The 17,495-nt window shown below is 46.2% G+C and overlaps 2 protein-coding genes across 11 annotated transcripts in view; one reads left to right on the top strand and one right to left on the bottom strand.

The window, feature by feature from the left end:
- Syne2 (spectrin repeat containing nuclear envelope protein 2) overlaps positions 1 to 5,650 on the top strand; it is a 293,751-nt gene extending 288,101 nt beyond the window's left edge. For 5 of the 7 annotated variants that reach the window (XM_040742909.1, XM_040742910.1, XM_040742907.1 and 2 more), the window contains 6 exons: positions 343 to 543; positions 995 to 1,123; positions 2,589 to 2,780; positions 3,390 to 3,476; positions 4,116 to 4,165; positions 4,583 to 5,650. In XM_040742909.1, the coding sequence (XP_040598843.1) occupies positions 343 to 543; positions 995 to 1,123; positions 2,589 to 2,780; positions 3,390 to 3,476; positions 4,116 to 4,165; positions 4,583 to 4,805 (882 nt within the window). In that variant the 3' untranslated portion in view covers positions 4,806 to 5,650. The remainder of the gene's footprint in view (positions 1 to 342; positions 544 to 994; positions 1,124 to 2,588; positions 2,781 to 3,389; positions 3,477 to 4,115; positions 4,166 to 4,582) is intronic. The other 2 variants (XM_040742911.1, XM_040742908.1) reach the window with 1 other exon arrangement.
- A 2,548-nt stretch (positions 5,651 to 8,198) lies between these two features.
- Esr2 (estrogen receptor 2) overlaps positions 8,199 to 17,495 on the bottom strand; it is a 60,586-nt gene continuing 51,289 nt past the window's right edge. For 3 of the 4 annotated variants that reach the window (XM_040742915.1, XM_040742917.1, XM_040742916.1), the window contains 2 exons: positions 16,687 to 16,867; positions 14,367 to 15,426 (listed from right to left, as the gene is read on the bottom strand). In XM_040742915.1, coding sequence (XP_040598849.1) covers positions 15,240 to 15,426; positions 16,687 to 16,867 — 368 coding nt within the window. In that variant the 3' untranslated portion in view covers positions 14,367 to 15,239. Of the gene's footprint in view, positions 8,520 to 14,366; positions 15,427 to 16,686; positions 16,868 to 17,495 lie in introns of those variants that run through there. The other variant, XM_040742918.1, reaches the window with a different exon arrangement.

Below are 17,495 nucleotides of genomic sequence, written 5' to 3'. Positions count from 1 at the left end.
GCCGTTCCTCTTAAAGGAGTGGCGTTCCTGCGGTTCCTAGGGGCAAGTGCCTAAGCCAGTGACGAGAGGGACTGTGGAGGTCAGTGGAGTCTCCTCATGCCTGGTGGAGCCTGTCAGTGAGAAGGCAGGCCTGTGCTCTCAGACCCAGCCAGCCAGCCAGATTCACTAACCTTGTAAGGCAGCCCCCTCAGCTGACGCTGCCCAGCCACTCACAGGCCAGTTCTCACTTGTCTTGGTGGCCACTCGCTTGCTTGGCGAAGGTCTGTCCCTTACAGGGATTGGAAATGAGCCTCTTTTCCATGTTGCTGGAAGTCCTAACTGGGTCTGTTCCCTTGGTGGTAGGAGATATTAAAAGCCTTTGATACCTACAAGACCTTCATGGTCTCCGTCAGCGAGAGCCACAAGGAGTCTCTGCCAAACGAGAGCCCCGAATCCACAGAACTCCAAAATAGGCTCCACCAGCTGAGCCTGTCCTGGGACACAGTCCAGGGGGTGATGGACAGCTGGAGAGCGGACTTACGACAGTCACTCATGCAGTGCCAGGTATGTTGACTCAGCCCAAGGCCCTGGCCCAGCAGCAGCCTGGCCCATGTGCTAGGAGTCAAAGATAACTTTACATTACCGAGGCTGGCTTGGGTTAGGAAGTAAGAAAGCCCCCGCTCCCTAGTGCCATTAATTCAGCCCAGTGCTTGCCCAGGACTTCGAGGTCTGTAGCCCAAGCCCACACCCACCCTGGAAGTAAGAGTCACAGCAAGCATGCCACTGGGTTAAGGAAACTGCCTCTCTCTGTGTGTCCTTTGGTCTGAGAGATTCAGAGACCTGGCCTTGTAAGAGGGGAGCTCGTTAATGCTCAGGGTTTCCGTCTGAAACCTGGGAATCATGGAGCACCTGCCCCCAGGCCTCATTTTTAGGACTAAGCAATGGGATGTGTATAAGGCTGGCATCTCATGGCTAGGAACGGGCAGGCTGCCTCTGACGAGTGTTGTTCCTAAAGGACTTCCACCAGCTGAGTCACGACTTGCTCCTGTGGCTAGCGAGTGTGGAGAGCCGAAGGCAGAAGGCGTGTATCACCAGCCCAGAGGCAGACCGCCAGGCCCTCCTGGAGGCTCACAAAGAGCTGACGGTAAGTTCCTCCCACAGCACCACAAGCCACTGTCTGCTTCCATGGGTTGGAGCTTTCCCAGTGTTCTTGGTGGCTGTGACTCATGGGTTCGTACAGAGAGACACCTTTAAGACTCTCTGGACTTAGGGACATCAGTGTTTTAAAAATACTTTTGAAGTTCAAGCCCACTGAAGCATTTTTTTCCACTGTTAATACATTCAGCCCTGGATTCCCACAGGAGAGTGGCCTTAGACTCCTGCACATACCCAGATTTGGGGGTGCTTGAGTCCATTCAGTAAAATGTACATGTTTTTGCATTTGTTATTTGCATACAGCCTACACATATCCTCCCATATACCTTGAATCATCTCTTGATTACTTACAATGCAAATGTATTGTGTAAATGCTATATAAATTTCTATTATACAACACTTATGGAATAGCAGCCAGGAAAGCATTTTTGCTTTCAGAACAGCAGTAATTCTTTAGTTGTGAATGTTTTCTGACCCATGACTCGTTGACTTTGGATGCAAGACCCTTGGACACAGAAGCCTGACTGTACTGTTCATTTGGGGGAAACATGAGTTGTCTATATATTCATAGTAAAAATACTTATTTCTGGAAGTTGTGTCTTTATAGATTTATTTCACCAATAAGCCCAAGGTGAGACCAATACATTCTCACATGTGTGCAAAGAGACTTATTTTGGGGGTTTTGTTTTGTTTTGTTTTGTTTTCAGGACAGGGTTTCTCTGTGGCTTTGGAGGCTGTCCTGGAACTAGATCTTGTAGACCAGGCTGGTCTTGAACTCAGAGATCCACCTGCCTCAGCCTCCCGAGTGCTGGGATTAAAGGCGTGTCCACCACTGCCCAGTGAGACTTGTTTTTAATCTATAAGCTTATATGTAGTTTGATTTTTCAGTGTTTTATGTTTAAAAATTTCTGGGCATTGCTTTAAAAGAATTTTATACTAAAATCCTTGCTAAGCTCCATTCCCTATAGTATCAGTGTCCAAGAGAACTTTCTACATGAGTGCAAATGTCCTGTCTGCATGTCAGGTGGCTACTAAGGACTTGAAATGTGATTGAAACCAATTGTCTTCTTTTAATTTGAATGGTAGTAGCAGCATAACATGAAAACATCCCATAACGGTTCCAAGTGATCAGCCTGGTGCATCCTTCATATTAGCTAAGCAGTGACTTCAGTTTCCCTGACCTAGTATATAAGGGCCTAGTCTTCACACCATGCCCCATCACTTCTTTCCTCTAATTTTCAACATCAAATTATCTTTAGAGTTTAAAAGGAACTAAAAGCAGGAGTAGGGTACAACTTAAGCTGTTCTCTGAATAGTGCTAAGCAAGGATTGAGACTGGTATCAGTGAACCATAGAAAGTTCTGGAGTTGAACTATACCTAGCATTCATCCCCAAACATAGAAAGTTACATTCCACTCCCTGCCGACAACTGTTTTGCATCATCTTGCTTTTAGCAACTGGAACAGGAGTTGGAAGACCGTCAGGCTCAAGTCAGCTCCTTGCAGGAGATTGCCTCCAGCCTTCTCGTGAAGGGGCACGGAGAAGACTACATTGAGGCTGAAGAGAAGGTCCACGTAATCGGGAAGAAACTCAAACAGTTGCGTGAGCAGGTGGCTCGAGATCTGATGTCCTTGCAGGGAAGCCTGGTGAGTCCAGTTGTCGCTCTTCGGTGTCGCAAGAAGACAGGCTGTAGCCTCAGTGTGGCAGAGGGCAGGTAGTCTTCTGTGTGAAAGTCCCAGCCTGTCTGGCTGTGCAGCTCCATCAAAGAAGTTGCACAAGCCTCATGCATGTGTTCTGCCACTTGAAAACAGGCAACAGGCATACCTGTCTACTAGTAGGGTTATATGCAAGACGGGTCCTGCCATCCTCTTGTATTCATGCAGAATACAAATCCTCACTTTCTCACACAGTCCTGGCCTCTCTCTCTTAATTATTCTCTCATGACTTTCAGTTCTCTTGAAAATGTGGTGTAACTCAAAGGAATACTAGACTGTGCTCTCCCCCGCCCCATTTGGAGCAGGACACATCTGTGATAGATGGAGACCATTGCCAACTGAGATTATGGGTTTCCTGTGCTTGGGCTATATGGCCTTTTGTCTCAAAGAGTCTGTTTGCTTGGGAGCAGAGAGTAATTAGAAAGATTTAAGCTGGGGTAGGGACAAATGACTCATTGAAGAGCTCATAAAGCACAGTGCTCCTGAGACCACCTAGAACTTTGTGTTGCCCTAACCTAAACAACTGGGTGTGGCTTTCAGAATCCAGACCCCTCTCTGGCCAGCTTTGATGAAGTGGACTCCGGGGAACAGCCTCTAGCTGCCTCTGCACCAGCGTCCTATGCAAAGGTGAGTGCCTACCCTTCCTTAAAAAACACAAGTCATGTGGGGCGGTGGTGGCGCATGCCTTTAATCCCAGCACTCGGGAGGCAAAGGCAGGCGGATCTCTGTGAGTTCGAGACCAGCCTGGTCTACAAGAGCTAGTTCCAGGACAGCCTCCAAAGCCACAGAGAAACCCTGTCTTGGAAAACAAAAATACCAGTCATTAAGATGACAGACACTTGAGACTCCAAGACCCATTGGACCTTTCATGGCAACACCAATCTACTTCAACCTTCTGGCCAAAAGGCAAACTGTAACTTTTTTTAACAATTATTTATGGAAGTGTATATACACATATGCCACAGCGTGCCTTTGTAGGTCAGAGAACAACTTGTAGGAGTTGGATCCTGGACATTGAACTTGGATCAACAGGATTGGCAGAAGGTGCCTTTACTTGTTCTCACTGGCCCTTACAAATGGTTATTAAAAATAAGTTTTTAAAGGCTCTCTCTTGGTGACTGACTTTTCTGAGGTCACAGTAAGCTGTGGAAGATGGGGGCCCCTGTTGACTCTAGTCCCAACAGTGGTGGGAAGGTGACCTGGGGTGGGGGTGGGGGTAGCTGACCTAACAAGGGACACATTGCATCATGGGCCTCTTTGTTCCAGCAGTTTGGAGCAGAGAGATCTGCCGAAGAGGAAGAGGAGACAGACAGCAGGTAATGGCATCAAGTCCCCACAGGAACCTCCCCCCACCGGCCTTGTCGGTGCCACTCTCCAGATGCATCTGGGGAGGACCAGGCTCTCTTCCAAAAGCACACCCCAAGTGTCTGGGTTACTTTTTTACTGTTGTGAAAAAATACCATGACAAAATACCCTGACAGAGCAACGTAAGTAAAGGAGAGTTTATTCCGGCTCGTGGTTCTTAAATCAGACCTTCCCAACCTCAGTTAATCTAGATAATCCCTCACCCCCATGCCCAAAGGCTTCTCTATGACTTGAGATCTTGTCGGTTTGATAGTGTCAATTAACCATCACATCCCAGGATCCTGTGTGTCTTCCCATAAGCATGTAGTCAGATAATGAAGGGTGGGTGTGGCCTCCTGATGAGTTTCCCCCCACCTCTCTATTGGCAGGTTGCCCCACCTCGATGGCCCTGGCAGCTCCCAGCCAAGACGCTCCTTCCTCTCAAGGGTGATCAGGGCAGCACTGCCCCTGCAGCTGCTGCTCCTGCTCTTGCTGCTCCTGGCCTGCCTGCTGCCCGCCTCTGAAGAGGACTACAGCTGCACCCAGGCCAACAACTTCGCCCGCTCCTTCTACCCCATGCTGCGGTACACCAACGGGCCGCCTCCCACCTAGAGGGCTCTGCCAGCTGCAGTGCCAACAGCCTACTGGCCACATGTGCTCAGCTCATGGAACCAGACCAAGCTGTGAGTGACTCCAAGCCTTGACAAGATCCAGGCACCTGCTGCAGACACCTCCCTCATCTTGTCCAGATGGACTCTGGTAGCCCAGGACAACTCAGGCAAGATGTCCTTCCTCTGGGACAGAGAACCAAGTACGCAGCAGGATCTGGCATTCAGACAAAGCTAGTAGATGGGGTTCTGAGAACTCTGGAAAGGGGGGGGGCTTCCCGAAGAGCCACGCACTTTGTAAAACACTGTATTTGTAGCACAGTTGATGTAAGGCCCGTGAACAGTGATGTTCAGCACATAAATGAACTATATCCAAGAAGCCGGTAGGTCCCTACCTTAGTAATGGTTTGGAAACTCCAGTCACGGTTGATTCAAACACATTTTAAATGTTGAGAATCCGTTTCCCCCAGTCGGCACTCCCAGTTATAAACAAAAATGTCCTGTACTGTACCTGGGTCAGCTCTTTTATATTGCTTTAAAATTTTTTAAAGAAATTTTATTGCATGGACGTGGTTATTTGTGCATATTTTTCAACCACATGGATAATGTAAACTTTGATTTTAAAACAAAAAGATTTTTAGCTTGAGCTTTGGACTAAATGTACAGTAAATGCCAAACACCAGACTTGCTAGGGATGTTTTTATAAGTTAATTTTTTAAGAACTCTCCTATTTTAAAAGAGACACATTGGGTCTGGTTGAGCTGTTTGGCCACCAGGGCTTGGTAAAGAAACTTGGAACTATTTGTGTATGTACAACTCAGATGTTTCTCATTAAAAAAAAAAAAGCCAGACTGTTGTATTTGAACTCTGTTAAACAGGTGGGTGGTCTTCCAAATATAATATTATCTTAGACATACCCCCCCCAGATCCCAGCCACCACATATGCGCAGACCCAGGCAGGTAGGGTGACTGCTCTCCCTCCCCCAAGGCCCCTATTCGGACCACACCCTCCTCTCTCCCTTTGAGACTCACCTGATCCCAGTGACCCTGTAGCCACCCCGTGTTGGTGTGGGTCTAGTAGGCTATCTGCACTTTCTTTCCCATTATCCTCCGTTTGGGTCACCCAAGTTCTCTGACTGCTTACCAGCGAGAGCCCCCTCCTCTGAGCCTGTCTTCCTCCAAGACCCACAAGGGACTCTTCAGCCACCACATGAGCCCTACCAGCTGCCCTACCCAGCCTTGAGACCCAGGACAAAGTCCATACTGTGAGGAAAAACTTGTTCTAGAACTGAAAACTGTAGCAGAGGAACAGAAGACCTGCATAGTGTCTGTATCACCATTTACTAGACAAACAGGAATGGAGATTCTCAGTGCTGCTGTGAATTAATGTCCTAACCACTAAACACACCAACCAACAAACTCTAGATATGCAAATCCCAACTCAGAAAGCCCAAATAACATGTCACCTCCACAAAATACAATTCCCATAGTAATGACCCCTGGTGTAAATACAAGAACTTAGAATTCAAAAGAATGATTATAGCTATGGTCAAACAACTCAAAGATGTCAAAGAGATGAATGAAATTAGGAAGCTGGTCCAAGACATGACAATAGACAATTACAAATGAAAAATCTCAATAAACCAAATAAAAACCTCAGTGGAATGCAGGGCCGTGATGGCGCATGCCTTTAATCCCAGCACTCGGGAGGCAGAGGCAGGCGGATCTCTGTGAGTTCGAGGCCGGGCTGGACCGACAGCCTCCAAAACAATACAGAGAAACCCTGACGCGTAAAACAAAAACAAAAACAAAAAACCTCAGTGGAAAGCCACCACATCAAAATGGATTATGTCTAAAACAGAGACAGGGATGGAAGACAAAGCAGAGGAACTGGATCTCTCAGTAAAGGTCAAGAGAATTCTTAGGAAAATAACAATTGTAGCATGGAGAGTTTTGGAACCCCCTAAAAATACATAACCTAATTTTAGGCATAGGAGAAGAAAACCATAGTGGAGGCATAGAAAACATCTTCAGTGATATCATGAAAGAAAATCTCCCAAGCCTAGAGAAAAAGATTCCTGTTCAGACATAACATCTGAGGACAACAAATAGATCAGAAAAGAAATTATCCACAACATGCTATAGTTAAAATATTAACAGCACAAAATACAGAAAGGGTTTTAGAGGTCCAAGGGAGGAAACAAGTCAATTATAGAGGCAGGCTGATTATTCAACAGAAACGTTAAAGCCAGAAGGGTCTGGGAAGCTATAGTCCAAATCCTTGAAGAGTATAACTGTTTTACCCAGCAAAACCATCTATTAAAATTGAAAGAGATGCACATGGTGTCACATGCCTTTAATCTCAGAACCACTAGGGAGGCAGGGGCAAGTGGATCCTTAAGTTCTGGGCCAGTTCTTCGCCCCTTACACACAAGATAATTTGAAACATTACAGGCTATTGCCAATGCTCTTGGTTATACTCTAGAACACCATAGGAAAACCTACTGCTGAAGATATACATGAGTCACAAATCAAGCTGGTGCTCACCTGGAAACTTCATTCCTACCAGCTAGCTCTTATGGTGCTTGAAGGTGCTATGATTGCTACCAGCGAAGAAAAGGAAGTTTTGTTTTTGAGACAGGGTCTCACTGTGTAGCCCTGGCAAGCCTAGAACTCACTATGCTGACTAGGCTAGCCTTGAATGCAGAGATCCACCTGCCTCTGTCTCCAGAGCACCAGGCTTAAAGTCATGTGCCACCATGCCTGGCCTAAAGTCACTAACCTTACCTAGCTGTGAGCCCTGCAAGCTGTAACAGTAACCAGTCTGGCAAGACATGCCCACTGGTACAATGGTGATGTGAATGTCATGGGATTAACCATCCATCTTCTGTTTGGATTTACAGTCTGCTCTACTCTACAAGCTGAACCCAAACCTGGCACTGTTATGAGGGCCAAGGACCTGTGTCTGGACAGATTATAGGCCCCAAGGGGAGCATGTATTCATGTATTAAACCTTCTCCTAATGAATTGCTTGCTATATCCATAGATTAGTGCACCTGTCAACTTTCATGAAAGAGGCTTCTTTTTGCAATAGAAGGTGATTTCACACAGAAAACCCACAACTGACCAAGGTGCAGAGAATAAAACTGGAAGGTTCAGCCCTGTATCTGTATCATACCCCTCTTCCAAAGCTCGGGGATCATTATAGAAAGGGTGTGGGAAGATTGTAAGAGGGTGACAAGGAAACGTTGCTTTCTGGACACAGGGCAGCTGCACATAATACACAGCAACTAGGACAGCATACAGGTGGCTTAGAGACCCACCATCTGTCTGGAGTGAGATCCTTCCTGTGTGTATGTGTCTTCTTGCAGTGATGAAATTCCTCACCAAAGCAATGTAAGGAAGGCAAATTTTATTTCTAGAGAAGTCACAGAATCGGGAGCTTGAGGACACAGCTGCTCACTGCACTCAGGAAGCTGAAGGGAACACTGGTTCTCCCCTAGCATTTCATTCTCCGTCAGTCAGGGACCCCAATCATGGAGTCCTGTTGCCTGAAGTTAAGGTGGGCCTTCCCTCCCAGGTGAGCCGGAAGTGATCTAGAGCTTGTCCAGTTGACAATAACCACCACAGTATGTAAACAGTTCAACCACTGGCCATCGATCACTGGGGGGAGCATCTAAGAGAGTAACATGGCCCAGATTTTTCCATTCTCAGTTTTCTGGAAATGTTGAAAAGTTAAAGTATTTTGAATTGAAGGCATTTCTTCATTGGGGGATATTTACATATACATAATGAGATATCTAGGGCTAGGACTATATTTCACATATCCTAAAACCATATATGCTGAAGGTTTTTTTTAATACAATATTTCAGTGATTTTTGTACTTTAAATAAAATTTCATGATACAAAACTTTCCACTTACGATGTCATTTGAGCCCTCACCTCAAAGTTTTGGAGATTGAGAGCTTGAGGTCAACTTAGGCTATAGTGAGACCCTGACTGCAATTAAAAATAAAAAAAAGTTTTGTATCTTTAAATGAGGGAATGTTCTTTCTGAGCCAGGCATGGTAGTACACACCTTTAATCCCAGCACTGTTGAGGCAGAGGCAAATGTATCTCTTAAGTTTGAAGCCAGCCTGATCTACCTAGTAAATTTCAGGACAACCAGGACTACATAGTGAGACCCTGTCTCCAAAAAAAAAAAGGGGGGGGGGAGTTACTGCTCAACCTGAGTCAAGCAGCGGGCTGACAAAGCTCCAGCACTGTGTCCATCCCAGCTGAGGTGAGTCTCACCAGCTCTCCATCCTTGTGACTAAGCTAGTCCCTCGTCTGTATTCACCAGGATTGACTAGGCAAAGCACTTCACTGGAGGCCGAGACCGGTGAAGCCAGTCAGTATATGTGTCAACCTGGGACCCTTCACTCTTCAAATATTCAAGTCATCATTCAATTACCCAGCAGCTTGTACAGGGACAACTTTAAAAACAAAAGTCTGTCATCTCAAGTTCTCAAATTGTCAAATGAATAAGGAGAAAAGGTAGTTTTTGATTGTTTTGTTGTTTTATCCCACCTTAACTGGGCTTATAGTAGTCTGGTGGTGGGGAAGGATAAATCTAAATTAACTTTTCTTCTGAATTGCTTCAAGTTTCCCTGTTCCATGTTAACCTGAGCCAAGTGGCAAAAGGCCTAGCTCCTTCCCCATCTTGCACTCCAAGGAAAGTGTTTCACAGGCCTTCACCGCCCTCAGGAAGGGACACTGAGGTATGTCAAAGGGTTGGTTGCATTTCAGAGGCTCAACCTAAGGACTTCGGAGTTTGCGGTTGCCTTTGCCCCTCTCTCCCTGTCACCCTTCACATCCACCCTCAGGAAGCCACTTCTGCCTCCTTTCATGCCGAGCTTGGAGTGTCCCCAAATGCTTGCATGAGATGACTTGTGTTTCGGTGTCAGTTTTACCCAAATTGCTCACATCTTCCCTTCCCCACTTGTAGGGGAACTCTTCAAATGACCATACGCACAAATATAACTTCAGTATGAATGAATGACTCCACCCCGTCTCTAGGTTATATTACTAGTTGACTCAAATGACAAAAATTATAGAAAATCTACCCAAATAAATTGATTCTCTGCATACCAGGGCTTTTACATCTCCACACGTGTCTGTAGTCATACATGAGAAGTGATTGGGTAACTATAGGTTCAATTGCTCCTGTTTAGGCAACCTAGGGGAAGGTGGGGCTAGCGAGTCTTCTGAAATAGTAGGCAAGCATCTGTGCTGATGTCCCCTCTCCTAGGAAATTTGACCACAGCTCTCTCCAAAAAATAGAACTCACAGAAGAAATCAGATACTGCTTAACCAGCAACTCTAAGTTCTTACACTCGGCTCCCAACAAATGTCTTTAAAATCCAAATTATGAAAAACCCTTTGTCACATTAAACTCTGCAACAGCTCCATGGATATTAAAGGGACATATTAAGGACAAAGGACTCCCAGACAGGAATGCTTGATTGAGTCTTAAAAGCATCACATAGTAGTTTTGGTGGTTTTGGCCTCAAATTTGTGGCAAGCCTCCCAAGTTTGAGAGCTTCCAGGCATAAGCCACCACACCCAAACACTCATTTCTTAACAGGCTCACAGTTTATAAAGCTTGTAATCAACATTTATCCTGATGGCACACCGAATCTATCTAAAAAAACTAACAAACTATAGTCAACCAACAGGCTCTGAGGGACACATGACCACTGCCTGATAAAGTAACAGGCCCAGGGCTCACAGGAAAACAAATGAACTACAGTGAGAGAGCAGTTACTGGGAACTGTTTGGGACTAGCAAACCTAGCTGGCCTACAAGTGAAGTTGATCCCTGGGTCTTGTTTTTTATGTTTCTCTTAATCATGTCCACAGAGACAGCACACACCTTATAGCTACAACTGGATCCAAGTTCCATGAAGTTTGAGAGCCACAGGGGAAACTGGCATGAAGTGCACTCAGCTCCACAGGGAGACATTGGTGCCTGAGAAATGCGGCACCAGTTTCACACCGGTATCATTTCAAGGCGTGTGCAAAGCTGGTAAGATGGCAGGACAGGCATGCAGTGGCCAGCCATCTCCTGCCAATCACTGCTGGGGCCCTGCCCAGGTCCAAGCAGACCCACTCTAAGCTGAGAAGGAAGAAATGGCAGGGACCGGAGACGTCGTCCATGGCTTCACCAACTGGCATCACGCACGACACTGCTCAAGAGGAAGAATCTTGGAACCAGAGAAGGCAGCCAGTGAACAGGGGGCTCGAATTCCAATCCAGCCTTGGAAACGAGAAGTTGCAAGACCTTGAGCAGATTAGGTGGCCCCTCGGCACTTTTAGTTTGCACATGGACAATATAGGCTTGAGCTTTGCATCAGAAATTTTGAAACTATTTGTGACCGTTTCCAGGGGTGTTCTGGGTGTTAGGCATGTGGAGTTTCATAGGTAGATCCCACTTAAGCCTCAGAAGCCCTGCTAAGATTCTGTGGTTTAGAAAACATTTGGGGTATGGGGATATGGGATGTAGCAAAATGGTAGAGAGCAAAATAATATAAATTTTTGAAATTGTTTTGCAGTGTTTGAGATAGTGCCCATGGCCTTGTACATGCAAGTCAAGGACTCTCAGCACTAAAGCTGCACAGAGGATCTTTTTTTTTAAAAACTGGGTGAACTGTGCAGTCACTTTCAAAACTAGACTAGAGCTGCCAGATACCAGCTCCATCATTTGTTCTGTGTGACCTTGGCCTTCCACATCCAGAAATTAAAATCGCATCACAGTAATGGATAATGAAGATTAAATGTGAAAGCTGTGCCCAGCACACAGTGACTGTTCCATAAATATCATTTCTACATACCAGATGGTATGCTGTTGTTACTTAGGTAACCTTAACAGTATCTTTTAAAGCTTTGTTTTAGTAGCTTAAAGACGTGTATCTTGTCTTATTAAACAAAACTTTGTTTCAAGATAGAGCTAGAAACTGAGGGGTATACCTTGAGTTTTGAGAAGTTATCAATATATATAAGCAGATACAAGTAGAAACCAAACTCTTCATCTGCTCAGAAATGCTAGAAATACTTCAACCCAGCTTACTTGTCTCTCTATACATATGGCTGTGCTGAGAATTTGGTTAAGTAACTTCTTTCCTTGCAAAAATTTTAAATCGTTAACTTCCCAGATGAATTACCTAAAGTCATTTAGGTAAGAGCTGTGAGTGGAGGGTGGCTCTCCTGTGGACAACCCTGTCCACACTTGTCCTCTTTAGTTCACACCCAGAGATCTGAGAATTCCCTGTTAGTAGAGAATAATACCTGTATTAAAGGTATTTCATGGTGACCATTTATAACTTAAGCTTGTGACTTGGGAGTTATGCAAAGCCCACCCATCCATAGATAAGTTTCTGGGATGATTGCCTGCTAATTAAAACAGAAGAACCCTGCCATACCAGTTCAAGGCAGAGTTGAGGGTGCTTTTCTGTAATATGTCAGCTGTGGTTTTGTGGGGTGGGGGTGAGGGGTGGTGGTCAGCAGTTAATCCATGTTACCAGGTGCCAGGTCCTAACCTACTCATCCTTAAAAAAGAAAGTGAGACATGCTGTTATGAGAGAACTCAACTGTCCCAAAGGAATATGAAGGTTTCAAGGAAGCCACCATGAATTAAACAGAAAAATGACCTATCTTTAAAATTGACATTAAGCATTTCCCTCAATACAGTGAAAACAGTGTCATCCTTAGACAGCATGTCTACAACAGATGGTCAGAGATAACAGCTTTTCAGCTGAAAGGGAGAACAGGACCCTAGGGTGCTCAGAAACAGCAAATGGTCTTCAGAGTACAGATCACGTTTCAACCACCCACTCATCCCAGAGCCAAGTCAAAAACGGCTCTGCACCGAGAAGTCTCAGGCAGGGCTAACCTGTGTCCCTTCCAGACCCAGGTGAGACGCAAGTCAAGAAGAAATGACCTAGAGTGTTGCCCCCCCCCTCTCTCTCTCTCTCTCACACACACACACACACACACACACACACACACACTGAACCAAACACAGTGAAATGAACAGCCTCGAGAAGCAGGCGGGAGAACTGGGCTGGCTACGCTGGAACATGTCTGAGATCCCCGCAGGTTGGTGCAGAAGGATTAAGAAGTCAGGGCTAACTATTGGCCTCTGGAGCATACACTTAGCTTAGTACACAAAGAACTTGGCACAGAATGGCGCTTGACTCCCTGACTTCAAACCCATCCCTTCCTTAGGTATCCAAATACAACCAAGAACTTCACTGTGTATTAAGGAGGCAGCAGCTTAGAGCCCATTCTGATGTTCGTTTTCTTGTCTGGCAGACTCTTGAAAAAGAGATTTTACTGGCAGTGTTTCAAGGCTGCCTTTGCCTCCTACTTCCTGCCCTCCAACCCCCACCCTGACCTTTGTCTACAGAAAGGCTTTCCGCACTGATGTTCTTGGGCTAAAGCCCTGAACTGAATTTCAAACTCCCCCACCCCTGGGACCTGTGTGTCCCTATGCCTGTGTCCCAGTATGTGAGACAGCTGCTAAAGTCAGCATTAGCAACAACACACCAATATCAAAATTAAGACATATTCACGTTCTCTCTTGTTAAGTGTAATCTTCCTAACGAATGACTCAGAAAATACAGGATGTACTGACCAAAGCAAGCCTGTTTTAAAAGGAAAGTATATTTAATACTGTATCACCCCAAGTTTTACTCTCTAAAACACCCAGTTGGCATGACCATTTAATTGCTTACTTCCAAAAGAGAGCTGTTACACATTTTGTGAATTTGCCATGTTCCTAAAAAAAAAAAAAAAGATGTCTGAAGATTCCAGTTTCTAAAATGTAAGTTACAGTCGCCATTTTGGAAGGGCTTAGTTCCTTAGTTCCCATTACATTTCATTTGAATATGAGCTAATGTGCTTACTAAGTTTCTACTCCACACAACCTACCTCAAAATGTTCTGGTAAGAAAATATATTAAGATGAGTGGTAGTGGCACACACCTTTAATACCAGTGCTCAGGAGACAGAGGCAGGCAGATCTCTGTGAGTTTAAGATCAGCCTGGTCTATAGAGCAAGTTCCAAGACTACCTACATGAGACCTATAGGCTAAAGAAGGGTTTGTTTGTTTTTCCATAAATTACCCCTAAATATTTGTTTTGAAGTAGCAAAAAAAAAAAACCAATGTGCTTTGTTCATCCAATCCATACTCTATAGGCCTAAAGCTGAGAGTGTGGTGTGTGTGTGTGTGTGTGTGTGTGTGTGTGTGTGTGTGAGAGAGAGAGAGAGAGAGAGAGAGAGAGAGAGAGAGAGAGAGACTTACAGAGTATTGTACATCTATAGCCTGTAGCATCCATGCCACCCATGAGTTGAAAACTGCATTCACAAGGCCCAAAAGCAGCAGTGTGCAGTGGCTCACACCCACAGGATAGACTTGGTTGTTGCAAATATGGGGCCTTTCACACACAGGCATGAGAGGGTGGGAAGGGAGGGAGGGGAGAGAAAGAGAGAAACACCAACATAGAGAGAAGTCCAACTATAGAAAGAGGTTTAAATCTTTATCCGTGACAGTGGCACACTCAACAGGCCAAATAAGCAAGCTCTACAGACGTAAATCAAGAAGGATAAATCCGCACAGAGAGCAAGAGGACCTGGGAGGAGGAAGACAACTCACATCTGAGCTCGACCATTATCCCGCTCTCTGGTCATCGACGGAATAACCAATAGCATCATCAGTCCTCACAAGTCTGTGAGGTAGGAATGTGGGACAAGTTGTCAATGTGGTTTTCAATCCTACAATCAAGTGGTCCAGAAGACACAATTCAAAGGTTGATTTTTACAGCCACACAGTTAATTCTACAGTTCATTTCTTATAGAACACTGGTTCTCAACCTGTGGGTCATAACCCTTCTGGGGGTCGCATATCAGATGTTCTGCATATCAGATATTTACATTACAATTCATAACAGTAGCAAATTACAGTTATGAAGTAGCAATGAAATAATTTTATGGTTGGGGAGTCACCACAACATGAGGAGCTGTATAAAGGGTCACAGCATTAGGAAGGTTGGGAACCCCTGCTGCAGAGTGTCACAATCTCTAATCCCTAATGCCAGTCCTTCCGAGTCAGACTTTCACCATTCATTCCAGAAGCTTTGAAGATGTTTTCCAAGTGGGCAGAGGAGATGGAGGGTGAGAGAAGGGCCACATCGAGACCCTTCTAAGGCTATACAAAAGTTGGACCTCTGCATTCAAAGGTAGCCTCTGGTACCCACATGCGCTGACCCCTGGGAAGTGGAATATGGGGATACGGTACATGACCAGGGCAGCCGTAGATGAAGCCCCAGCTGGGGAGCCTCAATGGTGCATGGTTCCACCTTTGACCATCTCCGCAGACCGTCTGCCTCAGGCCTGGCCATCACTGAGACTGTGGGTTCTGGGAGCCCTCTTTGTTCTTACTGTCCTCTGATGAGCTGCAGTCAGACCCCGAGACGGAGGACTTGTACCCTCGAAGCGTGTGCGCGTTCAGCATCTCCAGCAGCAGGTCATACACTGGGACCACATTTTTGCACTTCATGCTGAGCAGGTGTTCCATGCCCTTGTTACTGTGGGGGGAAAGGCACTCAGAACCCTTCCCTCCAGAGAGCCATCACAATGTTGAGACAGTCCCCGAGTCTCCTGCACAAAGCCAGGCTGTCTCCCGCATTCCCTGTACTTCCGCTCTATCGCGCTGTAGCTCAGGCATCCGGCCTCCTCAATAGTCTACCTCCAAGGGCAAAAGCGGTTCCCTCTTGACCTCCATCTCACCACCCAGTGCTGCACCCATGGGCTCACTCATAAAAAGCACAGAGACATCAAAACCAAGGTTCTAAGCAGCGCCCACTAACTGTAGGTAGGCTTCTTCATGCTGGGAGGGCAGAAGCACCCATGCCCCTGACAGACCCAGCCGAGGAATGTACTATCAAGACACTGAAAAATGTTGCCATTCCTGGCTTGACCTTGAAAGGGTCATGTGCACTGATTTGGGGGTCATGAACAATCTTCAACAATTTGGTGAACTCACACATAATGAGGATAGACTAATATCTATTCTGCAAAGGGTCATGAGTCGAACACTCATTAAAGAAGAAAATAGGAAGGAGTCGTGTTTTCTTTCCTCCTCCATGTTAAATGCTTGAAGTGAACACTGCCCTTCCCCCACAGCTCTTAGCTTCCTCCTCAGGCTTTCTATCTTCCGGTCCTCTCTTCCAGACTCCGGGCAGGGCTCTCCTCCTGAGCAACACCACCCACTGAGCATCACTGTACAGACAACAGACATCACAGCACATGTTCTCCATCAATGCACACATGGTCCCTTTCCTGACCTGGACCAGGTTCCATCCACAGTCTTGCTTCCTCAACCTGTTGGAAAGTTTTCTTAGATCTCATCCCTGGTATCCTGAGGCCATGGAAGCAAAAGGACAACTTGGTGCAGAAGGGAGACCAGGAGAGCCAGGCTTAGTGTCCTTACAGAAATGACCCCAGGCCTTGGCCCTGGGGGTTATGGAAGGTGGCAACTCATTGAGGGAGAACTGCCCGTTTTAGGACTCTATAAACAAATTCTAAACCCTAGCAACTACATCCAGGTGGGTCCCACCAGCTGCCACAAAAAGCCTATGAGGTGCCACGTGACACTCAGCACCCACTCTGCGTCAAGGCTTCGTGCAGGTGTGTGCGCTGATGAAGCCCCTCCCATTCAAAAGTTCATTCTTCCTTAAAGGTGAACACTACCATATCCACCACCGCAAACTTGCCTGCATTTCCCCAAAGCTCGGAGCACCTGCCCTGCCCACACCCCACCGGAACAGCCTCCCGAGGGTTTGTACCTGATGTGCCTGACATGAGAAAGAAGCATCAGGAGGTTGGCCAGGCGAACGGACTGCTGCTGGGGGGAAATACCACTCTTAGCAATCACCCAGACCAGGGCATCTGTCACTGCGTTCAGCAGATGTGTCAGCTTCCGGCTGCTCTCCGCCTCTTGGCTTGCTGTAGCCAGGGGGTACATACCTGGACAAAGAAGGAGAGCCCCAAAGTCAGAGAAGAGGAAAGGAGGCCATGTGCTCAACTGGTAAGTATGCCTGGCTCCCCAGGCAGGAGGCAATGTTGACCAATGCTACTCTGACTTGTTCACCCACACGAGTGGTGCACTCTGCCTCCCCCTAGGTCCTTCCCCTGAGAGCAAAGCCTTATCGCTGGCTGGATACAGGACAGATAAATGATCCCACAAGGTGTCCCACCAGGTTAGATCTGTGGCCTTGCCAAAACAGTGGGCACTTCAAGTAATTAGGTTTCACACCTGCAGCAAATGGCTATGTGAAGGTGGTCAGGTGAGATTTTATAACTATATAGTTTATAAATCAGTATAAACTAATTCTTTACTCCCTTTAAGAATGGTAATTTGCAATGGCACAGTGGAATTGCAAATCAAGAAACCAAGGGATGGGTGGTGGTGGCACAAGCTCTTAATCTCAGCACTCAGGAGGCAGAGGCAGGCAAATCTCTCAATTTGAGGCTAGCTTGGTTCATAGAGTGAGTTCATAGAGTGAGTTCCAGAACAGCCGGTACAACACTTGGCTTGAAAAGCCAAAAGAAGAAAGAAACTAAGGGCTTTAATTGCATCACTCGTGGTTGGTTT

Source organism: Mesocricetus auratus, unplaced genomic scaffold, assembly GCF_017639785.1.
Source record: "Mesocricetus auratus isolate SY011 unplaced genomic scaffold, BCM_Maur_2.0 Super-Scaffold_15014, whole genome shotgun sequence".
Classification (NCBI taxonomy): domain Eukaryota; kingdom Metazoa; phylum Chordata; class Mammalia; order Rodentia; family Cricetidae; genus Mesocricetus; species Mesocricetus auratus.
This window is presented reverse-complemented; position numbering and strand designations above follow the sequence as displayed.